The sequence below is a fragment of the Microcaecilia unicolor genome, chromosome 2, assembly GCF_901765095.1.
Source record: "Microcaecilia unicolor chromosome 2, aMicUni1.1, whole genome shotgun sequence".
Lineage (NCBI taxonomy): Eukaryota > Metazoa > Chordata > Amphibia > Gymnophiona > Siphonopidae > Microcaecilia > Microcaecilia unicolor.
Genome location: NC_044032.1, coordinates 376736866 through 376764274, shown reverse-complemented (window position 1 = coordinate 376764274; position 27409 = coordinate 376736866). Strand labels below are relative to the sequence as shown.

The 27409-nt window shown below is 42.9% G+C and overlaps 1 protein-coding gene across 2 annotated transcripts in view; it reads left to right on the top strand.

The window, feature by feature from the left end:
• The window catches only part of TECRL (trans-2,3-enoyl-CoA reductase like), a 229729-nt gene that overhangs the window by 87798 nt on the left and 114522 nt on the right, over positions 1-27409 (top strand). The window contains exons 4-5 of one of the 2 annotated variants that reach the window (XM_030192476.1): positions 5190-5284; positions 18534-18649. In XM_030192476.1, coding sequence (XP_030048336.1) covers positions 5190-5284; positions 18534-18649 — 211 coding nt within the window. Of the gene's footprint in view, positions 1-5189; positions 5300-18533; positions 18650-27409 lie in introns of both variants that reach the window. The other variant, XM_030192475.1, reaches the window with a different exon arrangement.

The window sequence follows — 27409 nt, the reverse complement described above, 5'->3', positions numbered from 1 at the left end:
TGAAGGGGTGGAGAAACCAGGGCCGTGCCGATGCGGTAAGCGAGGTAAGCGCCGCAGGGGGGCGCCCACCTCTGGAGGGCGCCGCCGCGGTGCTTACCCTCGCCCCGCGCCGCCGAGGACTTTAAATTACCTTGGTCGCAGGCTGCAGCAGCGTCGGTGAAAGCCCTGCCGACGTCTCCCTTCCCTTGCACTCATTAGTTCCCTCAGTGTCCCGCCTTCTTCTGACGTCAGAAGAAGGCGGACACTGAGGGAACCAAGAGCGCGGTGGGGGCGGTCCGCCCCGGGTGTCAGCGGGTGGGAGGTGCTCCGCTCCCGCTGCTCCCACCCTACCTTCTTAAAAAAAAAAAAATCAGTAAAGCGGCGTGCCAGGCAGTGCAGCTTCGCGTCTGCCCTGCTTGTAAAACAAGTAGATCTCCTTGTCGGGCCTTCGCTCACTGGGTCCCGCCCTCGAGGAAATAGGAAGTTACCTCAGAGGAGGGCGGGACCCAGTGAGCGAAGGCCCGACGAGGAGATCTACTTGTTTTACAAGCAGGGCAGACGCGAAGCTGCGCTACCTGCCACGCCGCTTTACTGATTTTTTTTTTAAAGAAGGTAGGGTGGGAGCAGCGGGAGCGGAGCACCCCCCCCCACCCGCTGTCATCTCGACAGAGCTGGTAGTGGGGTCGGATCAGGGGTGCCCAGATGGCAGAAGGGGATGGGGATGGGGAGGGGAGCCCAGATGACAGAAGCCCAGATGACAGAAGGGGATGGGAGCCCAGATGACAGAAGGGGATGGGGAGGGGTGCCCAGATGACAGAAGGGGATGGGGTGGGGTGCCCAGATGGCAGAAGGGGATGGGGTGCCCAGATGGCAGAAGGGGATGGGGAGGGGAGCCCAGATGACAGGAGGGGAGCCCAGATGACAGAAGGGGATGGGGAGGGGTGCCAAGATGACAGAAGGGGATGGGGTGGGGTGCCCAGATGACAGAAGGGGATGGGGAGGGGAGCCCAGATGGCAGAAGGGGATGGGGTGGGGTGCCCAGATGGCAGAAGGGGATGGGGAGGGGGAGGGGAGCCCAGATGACAGAAGCCCAGATGACAGAAGGGGATGGGAGCCCAGATGACAGAAGGGGATGGGGAGGGGTGCCCAGATGACAGAAGGGGATGGGGTGGGGTGCCCAGATGGCAGAAGGGGATGGGGAGGGGAGCCCAGATGACAGGAGGGGAGCCCAGATGACAGAAGGGGATGGGGAGGGGTGCCCAGATGACAGAAGGGGATGGGGTGGGGTGCCCAGATGACAGAAGGGGATGGGGAGGGGAGCCCAGATGGCAGAAGGGGATGGGGAGGGGTGCCCAGATGGCAGAAGGGGATGGGGATGGGGAGGGGAGCCCAGATGACAGAAGCCCAGATGACAGAAGGGGATGGGAGCCCAGATGACAGAAGGGGATGGGGAGGGGAGCCCAGATGACAGAAGGGGATGGGGTGGGGTGCCCAGATGGCAGAAGGGGATGGGGAGGGGAGGGGAGCCCAGATGACAGGAGGGGAGCCCAGATGACAGAAGGGGATGGGGAGGGATGCCCAGATGACAGAAGGGGATGGGGTGGGGTGGGGTGCCCAGATGACAGAAGGGGATGGGGTGCCCAGATGACAGAAGGGGATGGGGAGGGGAGCCCAGATGGCAGAAGGGGATGGGGTGGGGTGCCCAGATGGCAGAAGGGGATGGGGAGGGGAGCCCAGATGGCAGAAGGGGATGGGGTGGGGTGCCCAGATGGCAGAAGGGGATGGGGAGGGGAGCCCAGATGGCAGAAGGGGATGGGGAGGGGAGCCCAGATGGGGTCTGGGGCTGAAAGGGGAGGCCCTAATGCAAGGCATGTGGATGAAGGGAGCTGGAACTGGGGGCTGAAAAGGAGGGTAGGTGGGATAAGGGGGCTAGTACTGGGACTGGGGGCTGAAAAGGGACAAGAGCTGAAACTGTGGGGACTGGGGGCTGAAAAGAAGACAGGGAGAAGTGGCTGGGGCTGAAGCTCGGGACTAGTGAGAGAAAAGGGCTGCATTTGAAACTGGGGGCTGAAAAGGGGACAGGGAGAAGTGGCTGGGGGCCGAAGCTCAAGACTGGTGGGAGAAAAGGGCTAGGGCTGAAACTGGGGACTGGTGGGATAGTGGGGCTGGAACTGGGGGCTGAAAAAAAGGGGCAGAGAGAGGGGACAGATCCTAGATGGAAGGGGGAGTGAGAGGGACCTTGATGGATGGGAGAGGGAGGGCAAATGGTGGATTGAGCGGACAGAGAGAAAGGGCAGACAGTGGATGGAAGCGATAGAAAGGGCAGACAGTGAATGGAAGGGGGAGAGAGAGAGGGCAGACAGGGGCAGATGGTGGATGGAAGGAGGCAGAGATAGAGGGCAGATGTAGATGGAAGGAGCAGGGAGAGAGGGCAGACATTGGATGAAGGGGATAGCAGAGAGGGCAGACACTAGATGGCAGAGAGAGAACAAAGACAGATGCTGGATGGAAGGAAGGAAGACAGTGAAAAGAAGATGAGGAAAGCAGAAACCAGAGACAACAAACTGTAAATAAAATATTTACTTTTATTTTTTTGCTTTAGGATACAGTAGTATTGTAGCTGTGTTAATAAATGTTTATAATAGGTAATCTTTTTATTGGACTAATTTTAATACATTTTGACTAACTTTCGGAGAACAAAACCCCCTTCCTCAGTCAGGATAGGATACTGTAACAGCACTATACTGTATTGACCTGAGGAAGGATGTTTTGGCCTCTGAAAGCTAAATGTATTAGTCCAATAAAATGGTATTATTTTATTTTCTATATTTGTTTTATTTCTATTTGTTAATTTGTAAAGTGGTGATTGGTTCTTGTTAGTTTTTTTTCAAATTTACATCTGCAGTCTTTATATTTTGCACAGTACTAGGGGACATTTTCTGTTTCTGTGGTGTTGCATTGTATGCAGAGTCTGGCATCTTGGGGGTTCAGTTTAATTTTTGTCTAAATAGCGTTTGGAATATGTCCACTTTGAGAATTTACATCTGCTATCTTATTTTGCAATGTATAGCAATTTGTTTCTAAGAATATTGCTGACAATTCCTGTCAGTGTGGCAAGTGGTGAGCGATCATTTTCACCGGGGGGGGGGGGGGGGGCGGGATCATTTTCACGGGGGGTAGGGGCGCCAACTGATAGTCTGCAGGGGGGCGCCAGAGACCCTAGGCACGGCCCTGGGAGAAACCCATATTATCGAAACAAGATGGACGTCCATCTTTCATTTTCATAACACGGTCGGTGATGCCCAAATCTGGAAATTTAGGTCGACCTTAGAGATGGTCGTCTTTAGACTTGGTCGTTTCTGATTTTTGGCGATAATGGAAACTGAGGATGCCCATCTCAGAAACGACCAAATCCAAGCCCTTTGGTCATGGGAGGAGCCAGCATTCGTAGTGCACTGGTCCCCCTGACATGCCAGGACACCAATCGAGCACCCTAGGGGGCACTGCAGTGGACTTCAGAAATTGCTCCCAGGTGCATAGCTCCCTTACAGTGTGTGCTGAGCCCCCCAAAACCCACTACCCACAACTGTACACCACTACAATAGCCCTTACGGGTGAAGGGGGGAACCTAGATGTGGGTACAGTGGGTTTCTGGTGGGTTTTGGAGGGCTCACATTTACCACCACAAGTGTAACAGGTAGGGGGAAGATGGGCCTGGGTCCGCCTGTCTGAAGTGCACTGGACCCACTAAAACTGCTCCAGGGACCTGCATACTGCTGCGATGGACGTGAGTATGACATTTGAAACTGGTATAGAGGCTGGCAAAAAATATTTTAAAGAATTTTTTTGAGGGTGGGAGTTGGTTAGTGACCACTGGGAGAGTAAGGGGAGGTCATCCCTGATTCCCTCCAGTGGTCATCTGGTCAGTTCGGGCACCTTTTCGTGGCTTGGTTGTAACAAAAAAAGAACCAAGTAAAGTCGTCCAAGTGCTCGTCAGGGACGCCCTTCTTTTTTCAATTATGGGTCAAGGACACCCATGTGTTAGGCACGCCCAAGTCCCGCCTTCACTATGCCTCTGACACCCCCCCAGAAACTTTGGTCATCCCCGCGACGGAAAGCAGTTGGGGACGCCCAAAATCGGCTGTCGATTATGCCGATTTGGGCGACCCTGTGAGAAGGATGCCCATCTTGCGATTTATGTCGAAAGATGTGCGTCCTTCTCTTTCGAAAATAAGCCTGATTGTATTCTATAACACTGTATGCGGAATTCCTATAGCGAGTAATTACAAGGGTGCATGGACAGGAGTGTTTTAGGGGGCATTCCAGGGGTGTTCCCAGAATTTACATGCATTGTTACAGAATAGACTTGATTGGCGCCTAACTTAAGTACCAGCATCTACACCTGTTTCAGCAAACATAATTGCCAGTGTCTAAAGTTAGGTGTTGTTTATGCAGTTGGGGCCCAATTCTACATATGGCGCCTAAAATTAATGCGCATTAGGCAGTCACGCCTAAGTGTATTCTAAATACCACATGTAAATCTATGCAAAGTATTTAGAACACAGGTGTAGTTCAGGTGACTAAATCTACGTGTGTCCATTTATGCCTAAGAAAAACTGGTGTAAATCCCTGTGCATAGATTTACGTGCACTGGCCCATATTTTATAACAATGCGTGTAGATTTTAGAACACCCATGAAAAGCCCATTTCCATATCCCTAAACACGCCCCTTTTTTTCTGCGCACACTAGAATTTAGGTTCAATACATTACAGAATACGCTTAGCAATGTATGCATGTAAATTCTAATTTTTGCTAATTAGTGCTCGTTATTGCTTGTTAAGAGCTGTTAACAATGCTTAACAGCTTGTTAAAACAATTACTCTAAGCGCATAGTTATAGAATATGCATAGATTTACACGCAGAACTGTAACTCTAGGCACGCTATATAGAATTTGGGTGTTAGTGCTATTCTACAAAGGATGAAAATTCTTTTTTTAAAGAATAGCGCTCAGTGCTTAAATATTTTAGCACCGATTTCTCGGCGCCATTTATAGAATCTAGTCCTATATGTGGAAAAAGATCATAAAATTACCACAAATATGTCCCTGTAGATCACTAAGTACAACTGGTATGCACCATACAAATCACGATAATAATAATAATATGTACATGACATATGACTGACCTTTTGTGCTCTTTTCTTTTTTAGCTTTAGATGGACCCTATTTGCATGATTCCATTATTATACAAAACCTTGCTGTCTCTTCCATAATTACTCTATATTTTACAGACCTGGGGCAACAGGTCAGTTGGACTACAGTAAGTAATACTGTTAATATTCTAATCCAATTAAACTGTTTAATATTGTTTGGCTAATTTTGATTTAGTCCTGATACTCAGGAATACAATCATTCACAATGAAAAAAGGTAACTAGAGATTAGATTCATTATTGATTTCATAGGTTAACAAAATGTTGATCTTATTCCTTTTATTAAACTAAAAGGGAAGTTATCAAGGTGTATGGTAAAAGTAGAGCTTTTACTGCACCTTGGTTTACCATGGGAGTTAGCAACCTGCAGTCTTACTGTCCTACAGGTTGCTAACTACTGTGATAAAGGAAGTGATTGTTGGGGGGTGGGGAGGAAAGTGATTGATTAAGGGAGTGGAGGGCTTGACTGGGGGGGGGGGGAGGGAAGGGGCATGGGGGTTAAGGGCTTTTTGGGGGATGGGGGACAGCACAGGCCCTGAAGACTCCAGCCCAGATTTTGGCTTGGGTTATTTTACTGTGATTTATGGCCATAACATGACCAGCAGTGTGAAACCGAGTGCACAGTGCAAGTTGGGTTATGGTTTTTACATAGCAATCATCTACTTTGCATGCATTTGAATATTCTGCATCTCATTATTATATAACCTGTGGAAATCTTAATTTGACTGCCCTAAGCCACATTAGAGCCCTTTAAGGGAGAAGTTATCAATGTGGGCTACCATTATTTTACCACAGCCCATGCTGTTTTAGTACAGGTCTCATTTTATCGCAAGGAGACCTAGGTACTAATAACCTGGGTTAATAGTAAAATTATTCATCTTAACAGTTGCCCGCGTTGATAACTTCTCCCCTAAGGGGCATAGTTTTCAATGTGGGCTATTGTTAAGATGTGTTATTTTATCTCTGTGCTGTTAGCATAGGTCATATTTTCTGCAATGAAACCTAATTACTAATAGGGGTTAACAGTAAAATAACACATATTAATGGTAGTCCATGTTGATAACGTCCCCTCTTAGAAGGTCATTTTAGAAGTATCTACATAAGTAAATAGCAGCACTTACACATATAACCACGGATTCTATGTAGCATGCCTAGAGATTCACACCATAATCGGTGCAGATTCTATAAAAATGCACACAATTTAATTGGCTTAACAAGCAATAACGAGCACTAATTGGCACTAATTAAAATTTAGGCATACAACTCGCTAAGCATATTCTGTAACAAAGTGTGCCAAACTTCTAACGCGCAAAGGCAAAAAAGGAGCATGGTTATGGATGTTTCATGGGTGTTCCAAAATTTACATACGTAGTTATAGAATATGGCTCAGTGCGTGTAAGTCCATGCACTAGGATTTATGCCACATTTTCCTGGGTGTAAATGGATGCGCGTAGATTTAGGCGCTGAGATATCAACTAAGCGTATTCTATGATTGGTGTGTAAATCAGGTTGTTCGTTAGACATTTTATACATTACAGTTAATTAGATCCATACGACCACTACTTGAACATTTAGCTCTCAATATATTGGTCCACTCCCTTGTGATTTCTAAATTAGATTATTGTAATTCTCTTTATAAAGGGATTAGAGTAAAGGACCTCAAACACTCACAGTTATTTCAAAATACTGCTTTACGACTGATATTCAGGATAGGTAAATTTGACCACATTACTTCTCATATGAAAACAGCCCATTGGCTGCCTGCACAAAAATGGATCATTTACAAACGTCTTCTTTTGGTTTTTAAAACCTTACAAACCGAAGAACCCCCTTATCTTAATCGCCATTTAATTCGCTAGGTCCCTACCCGCACACTTAGATCCCTTAATCAAAATCGATTACATACACCTAGTCATAAAGAAATACTTCATGAACATATCAAGGCCCACTTTTGTGGAATTCAGTTCTGTCTCATTTGTGTCTCTAGACATCCAAAACTCAGTTTAAGATAGACTTGAAGACTCTTCTTTTTCTAGATGCATATAGACAAGGCATTGACCTGTGTGAGTCCTGCAGAGAAAAGAGCTCCCCTATGTGTATTCCTTCCTTTCTTTTCGATTAAACATTGTAGTTCTGCCCCTTTTTCCTCACTGTGTAGTATCCTCTTTTCCTCTGTTTGTATATTTTATTTTAGAATTTAAACCGCCTAGATGGCAATGCTGTAGAGCAGGGTAAAAAGTGTGAATTAAACTTGGAAACTTGGAATACGCTTAGTTGGCAGTAATTTCAGTTCCAATTGTTTTTGTAGGCACCATATATAGAATCTTCTCCATAGTGTCCCTTTTACAAAGGTGCACTAACATTTTAGCATGTGCTAAAAATAAGTATGTGCTAAACTTTGAGACACCCATTTAGAGCATACTAATCATTACCGCATGCTAAAAACGCTACCGTGCCTTTATAAAAGACCCCCCATAGATAAGTACATAAGTACATAAGTAATGCCACACTGGGAAAAGACCAAGGGTCCATTGAGCCCAGCATCCTGTCCACGACAGCGGCCAATCCAGGCCAAGGGCACCTGGCAAGCTTCCCAAACGTACAAACATTCTATACATGTTATTCCTGGAATTGTGGATTTTTCCCAATTCCATTTAGCAGTGGTTTATGGACTTGTCCTTTAGGAAACCGTCTAACCCCTTTTTAAACTCTGCTAAGCTAACCGCCTTCACCACGTTCTCTGGCAACGAATTCCAGAGTTTAATTATGCGTTGGGTGAAGAAACATTTTCTCTGATTTGTTTTAAATTTACTACACTGTAGTTTCATCGCATGCCCCCTAAACCTAGTATTTTTGGAAAGCGTGAACAGACGCTTCACATCCACCTGTTCCACTCCACTCATTATTTTATATACCTCTATCATGTCTCCCCTCAGCCGTCTCTTCTCCAAGCTGAAAAGCCCTAGCCTCCTTAGTCTTTCTTCATAGGGAAGTCATCCCATCCCCGCTATCATTTTAGTCGCCCTTCGCTGCACCTTTTCCAATTCTACTATATCTTTCTTGAGATGCGGCGACCAGAATTGAACACAATACTCAAGGTGTGGTCGCACCATGGAGCGATACAACGGCATTATAACATCCTCACACCTGTTTTCCATATCTTTCCTATTAATACCCAACATTCTATTCGCTTTCCTAGCCGCAGCAGCACACTGAGCAGAAGGTTTCAGTGTATTATCGACGACGACACCTAGATCCCTTTCTTGGTTCTGAACTCCTAACGTGAAACCTTGCATGACGTAGCTATAATTCGGGTTCTTTTTTCCCACATGCATCACCTTGCACTTGCTCACATTAAACGTCATCTGCCATTTAGCCGCCCAGTCTCCCAGTCTCGTAAGGTCCTTCTGTAATTTTTCACAATCCTGTCGCGAGTTAACGACTTAGAATAACTTTGTGTCATCAGCAAATTTAATTACCTCGCTAGTTACTTCCATTGGCTATATGTTTAAATAGTGATCTCAGAAGTGACACGCAGTCAGGGCTTTCAAGGGTTCAGTAAATCCCCAGTCCTGCTGCTACACGTTTTAAAAATGTTGTTTGTTTTTGTAAAGTTTGCAGTGCTTCTCTCTCTCTCTCTCTCATTCCCCCCAATAGGTACAGCAATTTTCTTTCTTTCTCACTTCCCCCTAAACCCCTCCATGGATCCAGCATCTCTTCCCTTTCTTTCCTTTCCACACCACCCTCAGCCATGATCCTTCAAACCTGACTTTGCTGGCAGCAGCAATAGCAATTAACACATGCTGCCTGCAGTCAGCCACAGTGCCTTCCCTCCAGTGCTTTCCAACCCCATCTGATATAGGGCTCCTTTTACTAAGCGGCAGTAAGCCTAATGCGGGCTTACCGCTCGCTATACAGGAAGTACCGCCGGGCTACCGCAGCAGCTGTAATTTCTGGCGCTACATCAATGTATTTATTTTTGTAGTGCTGGAGTGTACTCAGTGGTAATCAGGCAGTGCTGTGCACTGCATGGTTACCACCAGGTTAACACGAGAGACCTTACTGCCACCTGAGTAGGTAGCGGTAAGGGCTCCCCCCACCAAGGCCGCGCGGCAAGTGCTTTACTTGCTTTCCAACCATTTCCTGTAGAAAAGCGAGACTTCCCTATTACCAAGCTGAGCACCAGCCCCCTTTTGCCGCAGCTTGGTAAAAGGAGTCCATAATTTCCTGTTTTGCACTGATGGCACACTGCAGAGGAAAGGCACCAGGGCCAGCTGCAATGTGGTTTACAAAGTTACATTAAAAGGAAGAAGCAGAGAAAAAGAAACGGTGAGCCATATATGTCCAGCAAATTTTTCTTGCTAATACAGCCTGCTTCTTGGACACCTCCTCCTATCTCTGTGGTTGCCTTTCTCTCCTCCATTTCTCCTCTGTCTTGCAATCTATGTGAATATCTCTTAACCTCCTAATGTTGCAGCAGCTCCATATCATCTCTCAGAACACCCCCATATATCCTGTTAGCTGAGGCTCTTTCAAGTGTGCACCTGATCTGAAGTAGATGTTAAACATTTTACATCAGCAAGGGCATGATCATGGCAGAGTGCACGTGGAGGCTAAAATATAGATGAAAGCATTCCATGGTATTTCATACATACCCCCTACCCCATCTCAAAAAAAACAACCCCTATTTGTATGTGCTTAAATACAAATGTTAGCACTTAAGCACTGTCTTTTCATACTGATTTAGTGTGCATAATGTCATATTTTTAGCATACACTCAATGGCCCTAGCATACGTGCTAGGCTTCCATGCATAGGTCCCATAGTTCTCTTTAACCAGCAGATGTGGTTTATAATGATTTAGGACTTAATGCACCCACTGTTCTTTTCTTTTCCCCAGCTCAAATATCTCTAGGTATCCAGGTTTAGAAAAATAGCAACTGTCAAAAGGAGATATATGGAAGCTACGCAATATTGTGAAAAAATAATTCAACATAGCTCAAAAAAGATATTTGTCTTGCAAAATTAAATGCCATGACTTTTAAGTAAAATGCAAGTTTTATGTCAAAATTTATGTTGATACATCCCTCAATAAAATATGAATGCCAAAGTTTTATTTGTCCTATACGGTTATATAAATCTTTGGGAGATATATAGACTCAAGACTAGATGAAAGTGTTCTGTGTGTTAGCTGCAGGTTTTAATTTACTGCCTGCATTATATTTTAAATACTTTCAGTTGTGTAGTTGTATATGTAAATGAATACCCACTGCTGTGATAACAAATGCTACCCAGAAATACTATTCCCTTGTACAACCGTAGTCAGAATGTAGAACTTAGGCTTTCATTACTGTGAAGCAGGGGTTTTCAATCCAGTCCTCAGGACACACCTAGTTTTCAGGATACCCACAATGAATATGCATAAGATAAAAGCTGCATGCCCTATATGCAAATTTATCTCATGCATATTCATTGCAGGTATCCTGAAAACCTGACTGGCTAAGTGTATCCAGAGGACTGGGATGAGAACCTCTGCTATAAAGGGATAGTTTATTTGGGAACTTGATAGGCCTCTAAAGCAACAAAATTGGTCAAAGCGGTTAACAAAATACAAATCTCACAATAAAAGGAAAGGAATGTAGAGGGTAGGGGGACCAGGGTGCTTGGTCTGGTGACCACAGGTCCAGGCCCTTTAGGCAAGGGGGGCTGGGTGCCCAAAGGCCAGATGAGTTTTCAAGAGTTGCTTAAATTTGGGGATACGCACGTGGACAGTAATTTTATGTCTCATTTTCGTGTAAAAGGCTGTCTTATACAAATTGACCTTTTACAATTAGATCACACCTAAAAGAATGCTTGGTGCAAACCAACATGTACTCGTACAGCAGGTGTGCCCAAGGGTGGAATTTTGGTAAGGTGTGGGTGAAGATGCTGTTACATGTATATTTTGTAAAATATACATGTAAAATATGTATGTAAAATATACATGGTGCTCATTTTCAAACAGATGGATGCCTTAGAATGGCTAAAAAAAAAAAAAAATCCATCTGCTAAAAATATCCAAATCCTAATTTTGGAAAGTCAGAATTTGGGCATTTCACATTGTAGTTCACTGTGGAAACATACAACAGTTCTCTTCTAAAGTGTGGTCCAAAATACAGATGATTCAATGCTTTAATTAAGATGACCCCTTAATCTGGAGAAAACCATTGCTTGTTGAATTTCTGGCCATTCTAGCAATCCCATTGTCAACCCTACTCTGTTTGGATGACAGTTTCCAATCATTGATTCTTTTATGTATTTAGGGTTTATGATCAACTATGAGCTATCTTTCACTATACAGTTTTCCATAGTGGTGAAGAAAGGTTTTGCAATTTTACATCTATAAGTGACAATTTGCACAGATCTCAGTGACACAATATCATAGATAGTCTATTGAGGCCATGATCGCAGATCCATAAGCATACTGGGCACACAAGTTAGCAGTCTGGCCAGGTCTGGCCTCTTCCACTTACTGCCACTGCCCTTGGGGCTTTCACCATTGAACTTTTTCCGCTGCTTCCCAGTGTCTGATCCCAAACCATCCATGAACTCTACCTCAAACCCAGGGCGATATTCCTCTGTACTTCAGGTTCCTATGCTAGGGTCAAAGTCCACAGTGCCATAATTATAAACTCAAAAGCTCACAGCTTAGATGGACTCATTCCGCTCCTACTGCCTGAGCTTATATGGTCCATCTTGCTGCTACATTGGCCCTAACTCTTGTATTCTTTGCTCTAGCATCTATTGCTATCCACCCTTCCACTCACTGTGCATCCTCTGATCTTTATCTAAATCCCTCAGAATCTCATTCCAAGCAGTCAATGAAGTCTTTCATAGTAACATAGTAGATGGCAGCAGATAAAGACCAGTATGGGCCATCCAGTCTGCCTAACAAGATAAACTCATTACATATGGTACGACATGATACATCAGATGTATACCTGATCTTGATTTATCCTTGCCTTTTTTAGGGCATAGACCGTAGAAGTCTGCCCAGCACTGGCCTTGTTCTAAAATTTCTGAAGTTGTTGTCAAAACCCCTGAAAAGCTCCACTCCAACCCATCCAAGTCTATTGAGCCTCGATCAGGGCACAGATAGTAGAAGTCTGCCCAGCATTGCCTTTCCTACCTAATTCCTTTGAGTTTGTTTCACGCGTTTTTGAACTCTGTTACAGTTTTCATCTCTATCACTTCCTGTGGGAGGGCATTCCAGGTATCTACCACCCTCTCAGTGAAAAAATACTTCCTGACATTATTCCTGAGTTGGCCCCCTTTCAACTTAAATTCATGCTCTCTAGTTCTACCTTCCCCTATCTGGAAAAGGTTAGTTTGTGGATTAATACCTTTCAAATATTTGAATGTCTTTATCATATCACCCCTGTTTCTCCTTTCTTCCAGAGTATACATGTTTAGATCAGCAAGACTCTCCATATACCTCTTGCTACGTAAACCCCCTACCATTTTCGTTGCTTTTCTCTGATCTGCTTCAAGTCTTTTTACATCCTTAGTAAGATAAGGCTTCCAAAACTGAACACAATTCTCAAGTGGGGCCTCACCAATGACTTATACAGGGGCATCAATACCTCTTTTCTTCTGCTGGTTATACCTCTCTCTATGCAGCCTAGCATCCTTCTGGCTGAGGCCACCACCTTGTCGCCCTGTTTTGTTACCTTGAGATCTTCGGACACCATCACCCCAAGGTTCCTCTCCTGAGTTGAGCTTACCAATCTCTCCCTACCTATCCGGTATGTCTCTCTTGTATTTCTGCAACCCCAGTGCATCATTCTGCACTTCTTGGCATTTAATTTTAACTATTCTATACCAAACACAGTGAATAACTTTAAATCAACAAAATACAAAAGAATAATACAAAAAAATATATCTTTATAGATTATTCAACTTCAAATGCAGGAAGTGCTTTACATGCATTACAAGTCATAATTAGAAAATACACCTAACAATACTTATCTATCAAATATATCTTTAAAATGTCCGCGTTGTCCATATCATGATCATTATTATCATATGTTGAAAAAAATCAGTGGAAAGTTCTCTCAATTATCTCAACAGAGTGATGATAAATTCAATCTTTCAATGATAAAGATATGTGTCCAATCCAAGGCAATGTTGACCATTCTTCTAGTGTTTGGAGTTCTCTTCTCATGGTTTCTGCTCCCTTCAGGGTATCCACTCTATTGGCTAGCTTTGTGTCATTTGCAAAAAGGCAAATTTTTCCTTCTAACCCTTCAGCAATGTCTCACACAAATATATTAAACAGACTTGGCCCTAGCACAGACCCCTGAGGCACTCCACTACTCACCTTCCTTTCCTCCGAGCGGATTCCATTTACCATCACCCTCTGCCACCTGTCGGTCAACCAGTTTCTATCCAGTTCACCACTTTCGGTCCTACGTTCAGCCCTTTCAGCTTATTCACGAGTCTTCTGTGGGGGACTGTATCAAAGGCTTTGCTGAAATCCAAGTAGATTACATCTAGCGCACATCCTTCATCCAGTTCTTTGGTCACCCAGTCAAAGAAGTGAAGTGGATTCATTTGGCAGGGTTTTCCTTTTTTTAAAGCCATGTTGCCTCGGATTTTGTAACCCATTGGCTTCTATAAAGTCAACTATGCTTTCCTTTAGCAGCGATTCCATTATTTTTCCTAATACCTACATGAGGCTTACCGACCTATAGTTTCCTACTTCTCCGCTGTCTCCACTTTTGTGAAGAGGGACCACATCAGCTTAATCCCTCGGAACTTCTGAAGAACTATTATATAAATCCATAAGAGCTCTCTGAGCTCTCTCAGAGATACATCCTGGGATGTATCCTATCTGGCCTCATAGCTTTATCCACTTTCAGATTTTCAAGCCTTTTATAAATGCTTTCTTTTGTGAACGGTGCAATATCTACTCCATTCCCAGATATTCAATTGGCAACCAACTATGGTCCTTCATCGGGATTTTCTTCCATTAACACCAAAGAGAAGTATTTTTTTTAGCATGTTTGCCTTATCCTCATCACTCTCCATTTAGCTACTCTCAGTATCTTTCAGCCTTGAAATTCCATTCCTATTTTTTCTCCTTTCCCCAATATACCTGAAAAAGGTCTTGTCACCTCTCTTTACATCTTTAGCCATTTTTTTCTTCTGCCCGTGCTTTTGCTAGCCATATTTCCCTCTTCGCTTCTTTGAGCTTAATCCAGTAATCTTTTCCATGATCCTCTCATTGTGTTATTCTGTATTTCTTGAACAAAGCCTCTTTTGCCCTTATTTTTTCAGTCACTTGCTTGAGGAACCATATAGGCTTCCCGTTTCTTTTGTTTTTATTTACTTTCCTTGCATAAAAATCAGTTGCCAGGGCTTTACACAGCTGTCTTGGTTACCCCTCAGGAAACTAAAATCATCCTAACAGCAGCACATTAACAACATTAAAAATATAAATAAGGAAGAAAAAAACCTGAAAAGTCAAAACATGACACTTTCGTGACAACACAGTGTCAGCGTGCATCTGACTCCATTCATATCACTGGTCATAAGAAACCTCCTTAATATTTTTAATAATTTATGTGCAACAAAACTGTTATACATTTAATTTTTTTATGATTTCGGTGTGTCAAAATTACGAACAACCAAGCAAGCACTTAGCTTGAAAAATGCAGTCTCAACAGGGATCTTTGCCAAGCTTCCTTAGGGGAACTAAGTGTAATGCTCTCAAAAACTTGTAAATCAGCCAAACAGACTCATATCAAGTCTTAACGACTTCATTGCAAAAATGGCATCATTTGAATGTAGGCTGCCCCGTACCCCTCAGGATGACCACGAAGAATATACATCAAATAAAATTGTGTATGCTGTATTTCCAGAATATAGAAATGTATCCCATGCGTATTAATGGCAGATATTCTGAAAACCTGACTGGCTATGGGACCACCAGCACAGCTTTAGAAAACTCTGTTCTTTATAATTTAGAACAATTAATTTGCTAACAGTTAGCAATGGACTACTACATGGCACAATAAAGTCACAGTTGCACAGCTTTTTTCTAAGTTCTGCAACAAAACTACACACAGTGGTGCTATACTGTTAGGAAAGGGATTTTTATACAAATAGCACACAGTGCCACTTTATAAAGGGCATGTCTCCAATAAAGTGCTCATGAAACTACTTAGTAAATTCATTGGGGTGCTGGTATTTAAACTGCAAATTCACTGACCTTTGAATAATCAAGTCCATCGTGCATTGTTTGCTTTCATTATTTTATTTTTAATTTGGTTATATTTACAGAGGAAAACGAATATGTGTAATGATATGATAATGAACCAGTGAGCCTGTTTTAAAAGATACTTTGCCAACTGTTATACTGTGTATGAGAAAATGAAGCTTTAAATTTGATTTTGACAGGCTACCTGTGTCATAGGATTAAAATGATCTGTAATTTATGAACAGAAACAGCCAACAGAGTTGAAGAATATAGGAGCTGGAAACTTAGGTCCCCTTTTATTAAAGCATGGTAAATGTTGCAGTTGTCAAATGTTAATGGACAAAATTATCACGTGGTAACTGCAAAGCTCTTATATCTTCCTATATATCTAACACAGGGTCCTAAAAACACAGATTGCTGGAGAAAACCACCAACAACTCACTCTAATTGGCTGACATAAAGGAAGGCTACCAGCCATCAGCTAGACACAGGCACTGATGTACTATTAGGGACAGCAAGGGAAAATTACATACAGCTATATACTGTGTATGTTTCCCTTTCTGTTATATGTGTATTGCCAGAATTTAGGCACACACACATAGTAACATAGTAGATGACAGCAGAAAAAGACCTGCACGGTCCATCCAGTCTGCCCATCAAGATAAACTCATATCTGCTGCTTCATGTGTATACCTTACCTTGATTTGTATTTGCAATTTTCAGGGCACAGACCGTAGAAGTCTGCCCAGCACTAGCCCCACCTCCCACCACCGGCTCTGCCACCCAATCTCGGCTAAGCTTCTGAGGATCCATTCCTTCTGAACAGGATTCCTTTATGTTTATCCCACACGTTTGAATTCCGCACACACACACATACACTTCTTCTAAGGCTGGTGTAAGAGCTCACCCTAAATAAATATGTGCATATCTATCCTTGACTTAAAAAAGACAGTGACGATGACAACGGACAACTAAGTGCTTAAAAGTCTTTAATGATCAATCTTTTTATGACTCGATATGGGCCGTGCATCAGGAGTCTGATAGGTTTCTTCTAAGAAGTATGATTGAGCGGAGGTGCTAGCAGATATACCAAACACCTCACAACTGCAATTTGAATAATTCACTGATGTGAAGCAACATATAAATCACATAGCACTATCTCTTAAATCTGGGCTTAGAATGCAGTAAAGTCCCACATTATAATGTATTAAGCTCAGATTTTACTGAACTTTAGTACAAGGTCTCCTAAATTAATAATCTATTTGATACACATTGGAGAAATAAAGATGTTGATTGTGTTAAGCATGTGCTTTGTTTGAGGAGTATGTACTGTTTTTTATGTAGTCCAAATAGTCCAAGAGGGGTGCCCTCAGCTGGAAGGGAAGATAATATTAGCCTGGAAGAAGTTGTAAGGGGGAAAGGGGAGATGGGGATAATGATTAGAAAGCAGGGAAAGAGGATAGATAGCAACACAGGTTGGGGTGGATGTGATTGGTGAGGTTTAGAGGATTGGAGGAGTTGCTAGAGTAGATGGAAGCAGGCAGGAATTTGTGTGAGGTTTTGGTGGGTGGAAGGTGATTAGGTTGGTGAGGGACTGGGTGGGTGATTAGGGTGGTCAAAGAGGGCTGAAAGTCAGTTCCACCTACCCTCCCTGTCTTTGGGTTAGTTGATGTTTTTTAGGATGTGCCAGTAGGGGTTGGAGAGGGTACTGGTGTCAGAGTTTTAGGGTATGGGATTGGGACGCAGTTAGAAGCCCCTGAGGTAGCTAGGGAAACAATGGGGATATGAAAAAAGAATATTGTGAAATTAGGTTCGAACACTCATGGGTGACACCGCAACAAGTGTTGGCATGACTCCAACATCCCCAGATATCCCTGACCTCCACCCTGGATTTCCACCTATGGACAGTCATCTAATCCTCCCCTCAGATATCCCCTTCACCCCACATCAGACATTCTTCCAATCCTTCAAACCCCAACCACCTTTAAAGGTAGAAGTGATGCCCAATTGCTTCTGCCTCTGGTGCTGCCATCTTTCAAAATGGTGGCCCCAAGTGGTGCAAGACATCAGTCTACCAAATAAGGCAATGCTCCAAACATTGCCTTATGTTGCAGACTGACTCTTAGTGGTGCATTGGAACACACTGTAGGGGTTCAGGCATCACCATTTTGAAAAATGGTAGCACTGGAGGCACATCAGATTGGACATCACTCCTACCTTTAGAGTTGGGTAGGGAGTAGGGAAGTCTGGTTGGTGTTAGGGATGTGTCCAGTGAGGAATCTGTTGAGGGAGAGATCCTGAAACTGTTGGGTGGTGAGTAAGAGGAGGGAGAAGGAGAGATCCTGGAACTAGGGAGGAAGGGAAGGGGGGGGGGGGGAAAGATGCTTGTGGCAAAAGCCTAGGTATGAGGGCATTCAGGAGAGACACAGATTGGTGGAGATGGATGTCATTATCACATACTGGTTGGTAGTTTGGTTCTGCATGAGAAAATGGGAAGATATTTGCTAACTCTTTTAGCCCTTTTTGAACCAAACTAGCCCTGAGTTAAAAAATAGCAAAGACCACTGTTTTAAGCAGTAATTTATAAAATATATATTCATATAAAACAGCTTTTGACACTTACAAATACCCAATTATAAAACTGTCCAGGGTTACACACACATAAAGGTATGAGCTATGGACCAATAATCTGGGATCAATAATTTGTATTTGTGGGTTAATATAATTACACACCATTTATAAAGTCTTTTCCAAAACCAAATCAATTTCTTTCTCTCATTCTGATTTCTTTATTCTGGTACTTTAGAGTGATTGACTATTAGCAGTACAAAGAGAGGATGGGTCCCACCTTTCAGAGTGACCTTCTTGAACAAGGCTCAGCAAATTTCACTGGCAGTGAATGTGGAAATATATCTTCCATTCTTACCCTACTGCTCTACCTGTTGTCTCTGCTTACTTTTTTTTGTGTTATTTCCCTTGCTTTTCTAATCATGGTCCTTTTTCACTCTGAGGTAATTCTAGGACAGTGATAGACTCTTTCTTGTTTCAGTGTTTGGATTTTAAGTTATGCAGTGTCTGACTTTAAATACTTCCTTTAATTATAGGTTTTCTTGACAGAATACTCTGGTCCACTGATAATCTACCTGCTCTTCTATGTTCGTCTTGCAAGTATTTATGACATAGAAGAAAGTAACAAAAGCATTCGCCATCCGGTGGTGCAGTAAGTAATAATCAAGCTCTGTATTTCATTTGACAAAGTATTAAAAGAATTATTCTCAAAAACAACGATGTTTTTAAAATATATGAGAAAAAGATTGATAGATCCCTCAACCAACTTTAGCATTTTGATCCTTACCATCAAGTGTCCTAGAGAACTGCAAAACAAACATCCATATAGAAAAAATCCTGGAAGGAATACACAGTACCTAACTAGTGGTGTGTTATTGTTCCTCAGAATTACAGAGAGAAAAATGGAAAATGTCCCAGAAAAGTCCATAAGATCTAAACCCTATTCAAGCCAAGATGTTCACAATTTGCAATGTATTTTGCAAAAGGCTCACGGAACATGAAGCTTTGGTAAAATACCTCTAAGGCCATGGGGGAAACAAGTGTATTGGTGACACGTATAGTAGCAACAGGTATTTTAAAAGGAAGCATGCTAATAAAAAACCCACAAGCATTATTTGGGGACTTTTATAAATGTAAATGCAGTACTTAAGGGCCAGATTCTATATTTGTTGCCGAAAAACATCAGCGCCGATAGAAAGTGCACCTATGTGTATTCTATAAACCATGTCTAAAATTAGGCGTGGTTTACAGAATACATATAGCGCCTTCCACGTGACTAAAATTTAGGTGCATTTATTTACACCAATGAAAAGCTGGTGTAAATGCCCATGTCTAACTTTAGGCACAGAACAAGTCATTCTATAACACTATGTGTAAATGTTAGGAATGCCCACGACCCACACATGACCCTCCCATGGCCATACCCCCTTTTGAGATCCGCACGGTAGAAATTATGCAAACTACTTTATAGAATATGCTTAGCGAGTAGAGAACATAAATTCTAATTAGTGCCAATTAGTGCTGATAATTGCTTGTTAACGTCCAATTATTGATGCCGATTGGCTTGTTGACCAATTGAGTTGTGCGTGCGACTAAAGTCGCAGTATATAGAATTTGGGAGTATATGTGTAAATGGCAGATTTTACAAAACTGCATTTCCAGTGGAAGCTAATTAAAGAAATCATACTCCAAAACAAATTTTTGGATTTTTAAAAAGTTTTAAATGCCAGAAAGGTAAACTAAGGGGTTCTTTTACTAAGGTGCGCTGAAAAATGGCTTGCGGTAGTGTAGGCGTGGGTTTTGGGTGTGCGCCGATCCATTTTTCAGTGCGCCTGTAAAAAAGACCTTTTTAAAATTTTTGCCTAAAATGGATGTGCAACAAAATCAAAATTGCCGAGCATTCATTTTGGGTCTGAGACCTTACCGCCAGCCATTGACTTAGTGGTAAAATCTCACATGGTAACCGGGCGGTAATGACCTATGCCTGTCAAATGCCACTTGGAGCACGTCCGATACATACATCCGAAAATAAAAATGATTTTTCGGCCACGTGTATCAGATGCACGCCAAAAATGAAATTACCACAAGAGCCACATGGTAACCAGGCAGTAACTCCATTTTGGTGCACGTTGGGCACACGTAGATGCTTATGCAGTTTAGTAAAATGGCCCCTAAGCTAATATTCTATAAAGGCCATTCCCGCATAGAAAGGCCTTTATTTATTTATTTACTTACAGCATTTATATCCCACATTTTCCCACCCAAGGGTAGGCCCAATGTGGCTTACAGTAATTTACAAAAGCATACATGAAATCTTCAAACAAACAGTCAACAGCATTGTAGGGAAAGGAACAAGTGAATAATAGCAGAGCTTTGAAGTAAGTATACATAGGAAATCAAATACGTTAGCGTTTAACTTTAAAAAAGGAGACTATGATAAAATGAGAAGTACGGTGAAAAAAAAAAGAGATGCGGCTGCGAGGGTCTAAAATTTACATTAGGCGTGGATGCTGTTCAAAAACACCATCCTGGAAGCCCAGGCCAAATATATTCCATGGATTAAAAAAGGGGACGAAAGACCAAACGACAGCCTGCGTGGTTAAAAAGTGAGGTGAAGGAAGCTATTTGAGCTAAAAGAAAATCCTTCAAAAAATGGAAGAAGGAACTGACTGAAAATAATAAAAAACAGAATAAGGAATGTCAAGTCAAATGCAAAGCGCTGATAAGGAAGGCTAAGAGGGACTTTGAAAAAAAGGTTGCGTTGGATGCAAAAACACATAGTAAAATTTTTTTTAGGTATATTAAAAGCAGGAAGCCGGCAAAAGAATCGGTTGGACTGCTAGATGACTGAGGAGTAATCAGGGAAGAATTCTTTGCTTTGGTCTTCACTGAGGAAGATTTGGGTGGGGTACTGGTGCCAGAAGCTGATGAGTTGGAGAAACTGAATGAATTCAGGTACACTGGATATTTCTCAGTCCCAGAGGGCTAACAATCTAAGTTTGTACCTGAGATAACAGAGGGTTAAGTGACTTGCCCAAGATCACAAGGAACAGCAGTGGGATTTGAACCAGCCACCTCTGGATTACAAGACTGCTGCTCTAACCACTAGGCCACTCCTGCATTGGCATCTAACGTTTAGCATGCACCTAATTTTAGCACACAGTAAAAACATGAGCGTGCTTTAGTAAAAGGGGGTCTTATTTACCCCTCCCCCTTTTCAGCATTACTCCTGTGTCCCTGTCCCTATCCTTCCCCTGTGTTCCCCATCTGCTGTCTCAGGGCCCAATGATCAATTCCCCGCGCTGTTCAAAAATAGCATCTTAAAAATAGCACTGGAAGAGCACGGGGGAATTAACACCTCAATGATCAACGCTGATAACATGCAAATGTATGTGTGTTATTAGCGTTGATCTTCCTGCAATAGTGTGGGAGGATTGTGCCTGAGCATGTGTTCAATAAGGCAGACCTTGTAAAAAAACCAATGTCTTTATTAGTAGATTAAAAGCTCCCAGATATTCAGCATAAAATGCCAGATATGGCCATGTTTCACTAGTATAAAAATGGCTGTGGCAGGGGCAGTACAATATTGGGTGCACAATTTTTGGCAACTTTTATAAAATTAGGGGGTTAATGTGCAAAGTTGCACATGGATGTTATAGAATAAGGTCGGTTATGCACATAACTTAATATAATAATGAGCTGATAATAAATTTTTAAATAAGATGAGTATTATTGAAAATCTGTACAGCCATTGCATACATACAGTGCATGGAAGGTAACCTAAGAATATTTCTAATTTAGAAAAGTTCTGCAAGAAAGAGTGAGAAAAAAAATCCCAAAAGCAAGAATAAAAAGACTCCTAATGAACTGCAGGAAATGTTTGGAAACTGTGATTTTGCCAAAGGAGGTGTTATTGACTGAAAGGGTAACCAAATGTTTGCACCTGTCATATTCACCACTTTCTAATTTTGAATCTGTTATATATTTCAAATAAACAATAATTATTCACTAAACATTGCAGAAAATATGTTTAACTTTGCTGTTCACTTAGAGATTCATTAAAAGGAACGGTTGACCAGGGACAGTGGCGTAGGAAGGGGGGGGGGGCAGGAGGGGTGGTCCGCCCTGGGTGCACGCGCTCGGGGGGTGCCTGCCCCACTGGTTCCTTGCTCTCTCTGCCCCGGAACAGGTTACTTCCTGTTCCGGGGCAGAGAGAGCAGGGAACCAGCGGGGCCGACACAGCTCCGAGTGACGTGCACTCGGGGCGGATCGACCCTCCTGCAGGTAAGAATGTGGTCTGGGGGGGGAGGGTTGCGCTCCGGGGGGGGGGGGGGGTGCACTGCAGAGGGGGGGTCGCGCCATGCTGCACCCGGGGGGGGGGGGGGGGTGTGCAGCGGCGACCCACCCCGGGTGCCATTAGCCCTCGCTACGGCACTGACCAGGGGTCTCTTAATTCTTAAACACAACTGTAGATGAGAGGTTATTATTTACAGAAAGAGCTGCTTGTCTCTTATCATTGTATGATGATTGAATAATATGTGTATATTAAAGAGAATGAGAAAGAGAGAGATGGAAGGAGGGATTTCAAGAATTAATGGAAGAGAGTATTCTGTGTGCTTATGATTATAGCAGAGAAGGTGTGCATATTGAAAGGACCCCTCTTATAGGTGTTATAGTCAGGGACAAAACATTTCTGAAAGGCTAGCACTACTATCCTCTGTAGGAAGACGTCAATGCATTTAAAGTGGCTAACACAAGGAAAACACAGGCAATACATGATTTAGGTTGTTGCAGATTTCTTTCTCATGGCATGTCCTAGGATAACAAGGTTAGGTTTGTTGTTTTCCCAATATTAAAAAAAAGAAGAAAGAATGCAATTTCACTACCATTTTTTTATATTATTCTTATTAAAGTCTGAAGCAGGGATAGATAATTGAAGGCAATTCTATAACTGGGTATGTGCAGTTACACGTATCTTGCGCATATCATCGCACTATGCATTATTCCATAAGAGAGTATGTAAATGCTGTAGCAAGTAACTGCAAGAGGGTGAACACAGGGGTGAAGCATAAGAGGACATGGTGTAGGGGAGGTAGCCACAGTATAATGCTTTGTAAGCACTATAAGAGGGGGGGGGGGAGGAGACAGTATTATGTAAAGGTAGCTTATTTATAACTCTAAGATCCCTCCCCGACTCAATTATAAACCTGATTTCTATTGATCTGGGAACTGACAAGCAAGGAAACGAGCACATTATTATAAAATTAAAGGCTATTTATTTACAAGAAACTATCTACTACTTAGCACTCACTATGCTATAATTGCAACTTGAGCATTCAGAATAGACTTAAATAATTTAAAAAATCGCCTCATAGGCCATAGGTACCTTCTTATTAGGACTCCTATATTCTGGCCAACATCATAGGCTCCATCTCCTTCCGTAAAAACAACCACAGAGTAAAAACTTCCCAAAAACTTTTAATCATGGAAGACAAAAAAGTCTGTGGCTTGTATTTATTTACAAGCAAATGAAACTGACAAAGGTGAAACACTAGTAACTAAGAATCATTTGCAATTATGTGTGAATGCAAGACAAATCTTATCATAAAAGGGGTCAAAGTGAATACACAGCAAACCCTAAGGCAGGCCTGGAAACTGGCCTCCTAACGTAACCCATTAGCAATAGCATAGAGCTGGTACACAATCTGGAATATAGATGAGGGCACACTAGATTAGTAGCTGGGTGCAGACCATCTCCAGCAGATCTCAGCAGTGCAGAGTGGGGTGGTTGGTAGAGAACCTGAATGATAGTAGTTCAGGTCAGATGGAAAAATCGGCTTTCCATCTTTGGTTTCCAGCACCTCTTTATGCAGTTCTGGTGGAGGCAGAAGTTCTTGAAGACAGGCAATCCCCTCCTCGTGTTCTGGATCTTCAGAATTATTGCAAAGTCATGTAGTATCATCAAATTGCAACTCCTGAGTCCCAGGCTCAAAACAGTTCTGTGACGTATAATCTGTGACCTTGATTCCATCTCTAGGCCCAGCTGAGTCACCGTGGCTTGAGGTGCATGTCACTATGCAGTGACTGAATTGGGTTAGCAGTTCATAAACAATCCTGTTTTGGTAGAAATCAGGGAAAGTTCATGATGCTGGCCCTTGATAGAACTGAGAAATAGACCATGCTAGATTAGGCATGATTTGTAGTTTCTGGTGCCAAGGTTGTTACCAAGCTCTCATTATAGTTATATAGGCAGGGGTCTTGCTCCAACAATGGGCATATCTCCAACATACACATGAAACTTATGGAATATTATGTTATGCACATTGTATGGCACATTTAGGCAACCCATTTACACCTGCCATTTAGATATGCTAATTTGAGTTTATACTAGAATTCTATAAAAGCATCTTGGTGCACAGATGCCAATATAGAATTGGCATGTAGCACAGGGCATCGGTGCACCTAACTGGAGTCACCAAGTTATAAAATTACCTCTTTACAGTTTGAGGGCTTGGATGGCCAAGCTAAAGTAACATGTATTTGTGTGAATCCATAGGCAGTTGGTGGCTGAGCTGTTTGAGGAGGCCAAAATGGGTGGGGCTAAGGCATTGTGGGGCATAGCCAGGGTGAGGCCCGAGTCCTTAATTTTCTGACAACATGCATAAACAAAGGTCAGCAAAATAGCTGTAGACTTCAGTAAATATATATAGGTTTTTTAGGCAACTGAATTAGTGTCAGTAGATGATGCCTACATCTCTATAGAGGCCTGTAGCCAGTCTGCCTCCTCCTCTCTCAACTCTCACTTTCCCACAGCCCATCTGCCCCTCTCTCTCTCTTTCACATCTCACTTGTCCGCAGCCCGTCTGCTCCTCTCTCACACACACAGATATTTCTCCCACTCTCAAAGACCTTATTAATTTTGCTGTCACGAGATTGGGAGCTGAAAGGTCACAGGTTCTTCATGAACCTCATGTTGCTCAAACTGTCTGAGAGCTCCGTGGCTGAACAGTGCAGTTGGAAAGCATGTGGAGGAGGGTAAGGAAATTGCTGGATGTGGAGGTGGTGGAGGGAAGGAATACACTGGGCCAGAATGCAGAGAAGCCAAGGGTGGCCCATCCAGAAGAGTGACATGTACTACCCCAAGAAGTGATATTGAAGGTCAATGAGTAAGGTTTTTCTCACAATGCATTCAATGTATAAATTTGGCATTGTGGTGAAGGGACTGAAGCCCAAGGAAGGGCTGGTGGCAGCTCTTACTGACAAGTATTGCCTTCATGTTGCCAAAAAAATGGATTTCTGTATTATTGATAACATGTTACATATTTTAAACTCAGTTATTTCAAACACTTAACACTAGCCCATATGCAAATCCATAGAAACAGTTACACTGAATTTAAAGATCCCTCATCTGGTAGTATCTCATAATTTAAACCTGATTACATACACAGCAGCTTTAAAAACAACCAGCTCAACATACAACAGATTCTGCAAAATTTTTCTAAAATCCTGTCTGATGTTATGACAAACTAATATTAACTTAGGGCTCTGTTTACAAAGCAGCACTAGCGGCTGTCCATGAGTTAGTGCCGACACGCCCCATTCAAAGTGAATGGGCCGTATCAGCACTAGACCATGAACAGCCGTTAGCGCTGGTTAGTAAACCGGAGTATTAAAGTTTTGATGTCACCTCAGTAAGGCCACACTATACTTCTGGATACGCTGTCCTCGCTTGGATTCCAGGGCCCGGTTCTTTCCTGGTTCTTTTCTTACCTCTCACTTCGTTCTTTCAGTGTGCACTCTAGTGGATCCTCTTCAACTTCCATGCCGCTTTCTGTTGGTGTGCCTCAGGGTTCTGTTCTTGGACCCCCTCCTTTTCTCCATCTATACCTCTTCCCTTGGTACCCTGATTTCATCCCATGGCTTTCAATACCATCTTTACGCTGATGACTCTCAGATCTACATCTCCACCCCTGAAATCTCAACCTCGATCCAGGACAAACTCTCAGCCTGCTTGTCCAACATTGCTGCTTGGATGTCTCAACGCCATCTAAAGCTCAACATGTCCAAAACTGAACTTCTTGTTTTTCCACCTAAACCTACCTCCCCTCTTCCCCCTTTCTCTATCTCTGTTAATGGCTCTCACATCCTCCCTGACTCCTCAGCTTATAACCTTGGAGTCATCTTTGATTCCTCTCTCTCCTTCTCTACGCATATTCAACAGATTGCCAAAACCTGTCGTTTATCTACAATATTAGCATAATTTGCCCCTTCCTTTCTGAATACAGTACCAGAACCCTTATCCACACCCTTGTCACCTCTTGCTTGGACTATTGCAATTTACTTCTCACTGGTCTTCCGCTCAGCCCTCTCCTCTCCAATCTGTCCAAAATTCTGTGGCATGACTTATTTTCCGCCAGAACCGTTATACCCACACTAGCCCACTCCTCAAGTCACTTCACTGGCTCCCTGTCCACTTCCGCATACAGTTTAAACTTCTCGTCTGACCTTTAAATGCATCCACTCTGCTGCCCCCCATTACCTCTCCACTCTCATCTCTCCCTACATTCCTCCCCATGAACTCCGCTCGCTGGACAAATCTCTCTTGTCGTCCCCCTTCTCCTCCACTGCTAACTCCAGGCTTTGCTCCTTTTCTCTCGCGGCACCTTATGCCTGGAATAGACTTCCTGGACCTATATGTCTAGCTCCATCTCTACCTGTTTTCAAATCTATGCTGAGGAGTGTGGTAGCCGTGTTAGTCCACTCTTAAGGTTATCAATAGAAATCAAACAAAATAAAACATGGAAAAGAAAATAAGATGATACCTTTTTTATTGGACATAACTTAATACATTTCTTGATTAGCTTTCGAAGGTTGCCCTTCTTCGTCAGATCGGAAATAAGCAAATGTGCTAGCTGACAGTGTATATAAGTGAGAACATTCAAGCATTGCTATGACAGTCTGACAGGGTGGGAGGATGGGGGTGGGTAGGAAGTATGCATGGGGACATCAAAGCATATCATTGGTATTCTAACAGGGTGGGTGTGGATAGGTGAGGGGAGGGTGATCAACAGAGACATACAGCTTTATGGTTTATAATGGGCTAGGAACCCCAGGTCCTTGTTAAGTCCTTTCTGTTGGGTGTTAAAATATTCAATCATTCTGACTTCAAAGGTCTTACGTTCTTGTATGGTTTTAAAGTTACCTCTAAGGTAACTTTAAAACCATACAAGAACGTAAGACCTTTGAAGTCAGAATGATTGAATATTTTAACACCCAACAGAAAGGACTTAACAAGGACCTGGGGTTCCTAGCCCATTATAAACCATAAAGCTGTATGTCTCTGTTGATCACCCTCCCCTCACCTATCCACACCCACCCTGTTAGAATACCAATGATATGCTTTGATGTCCCC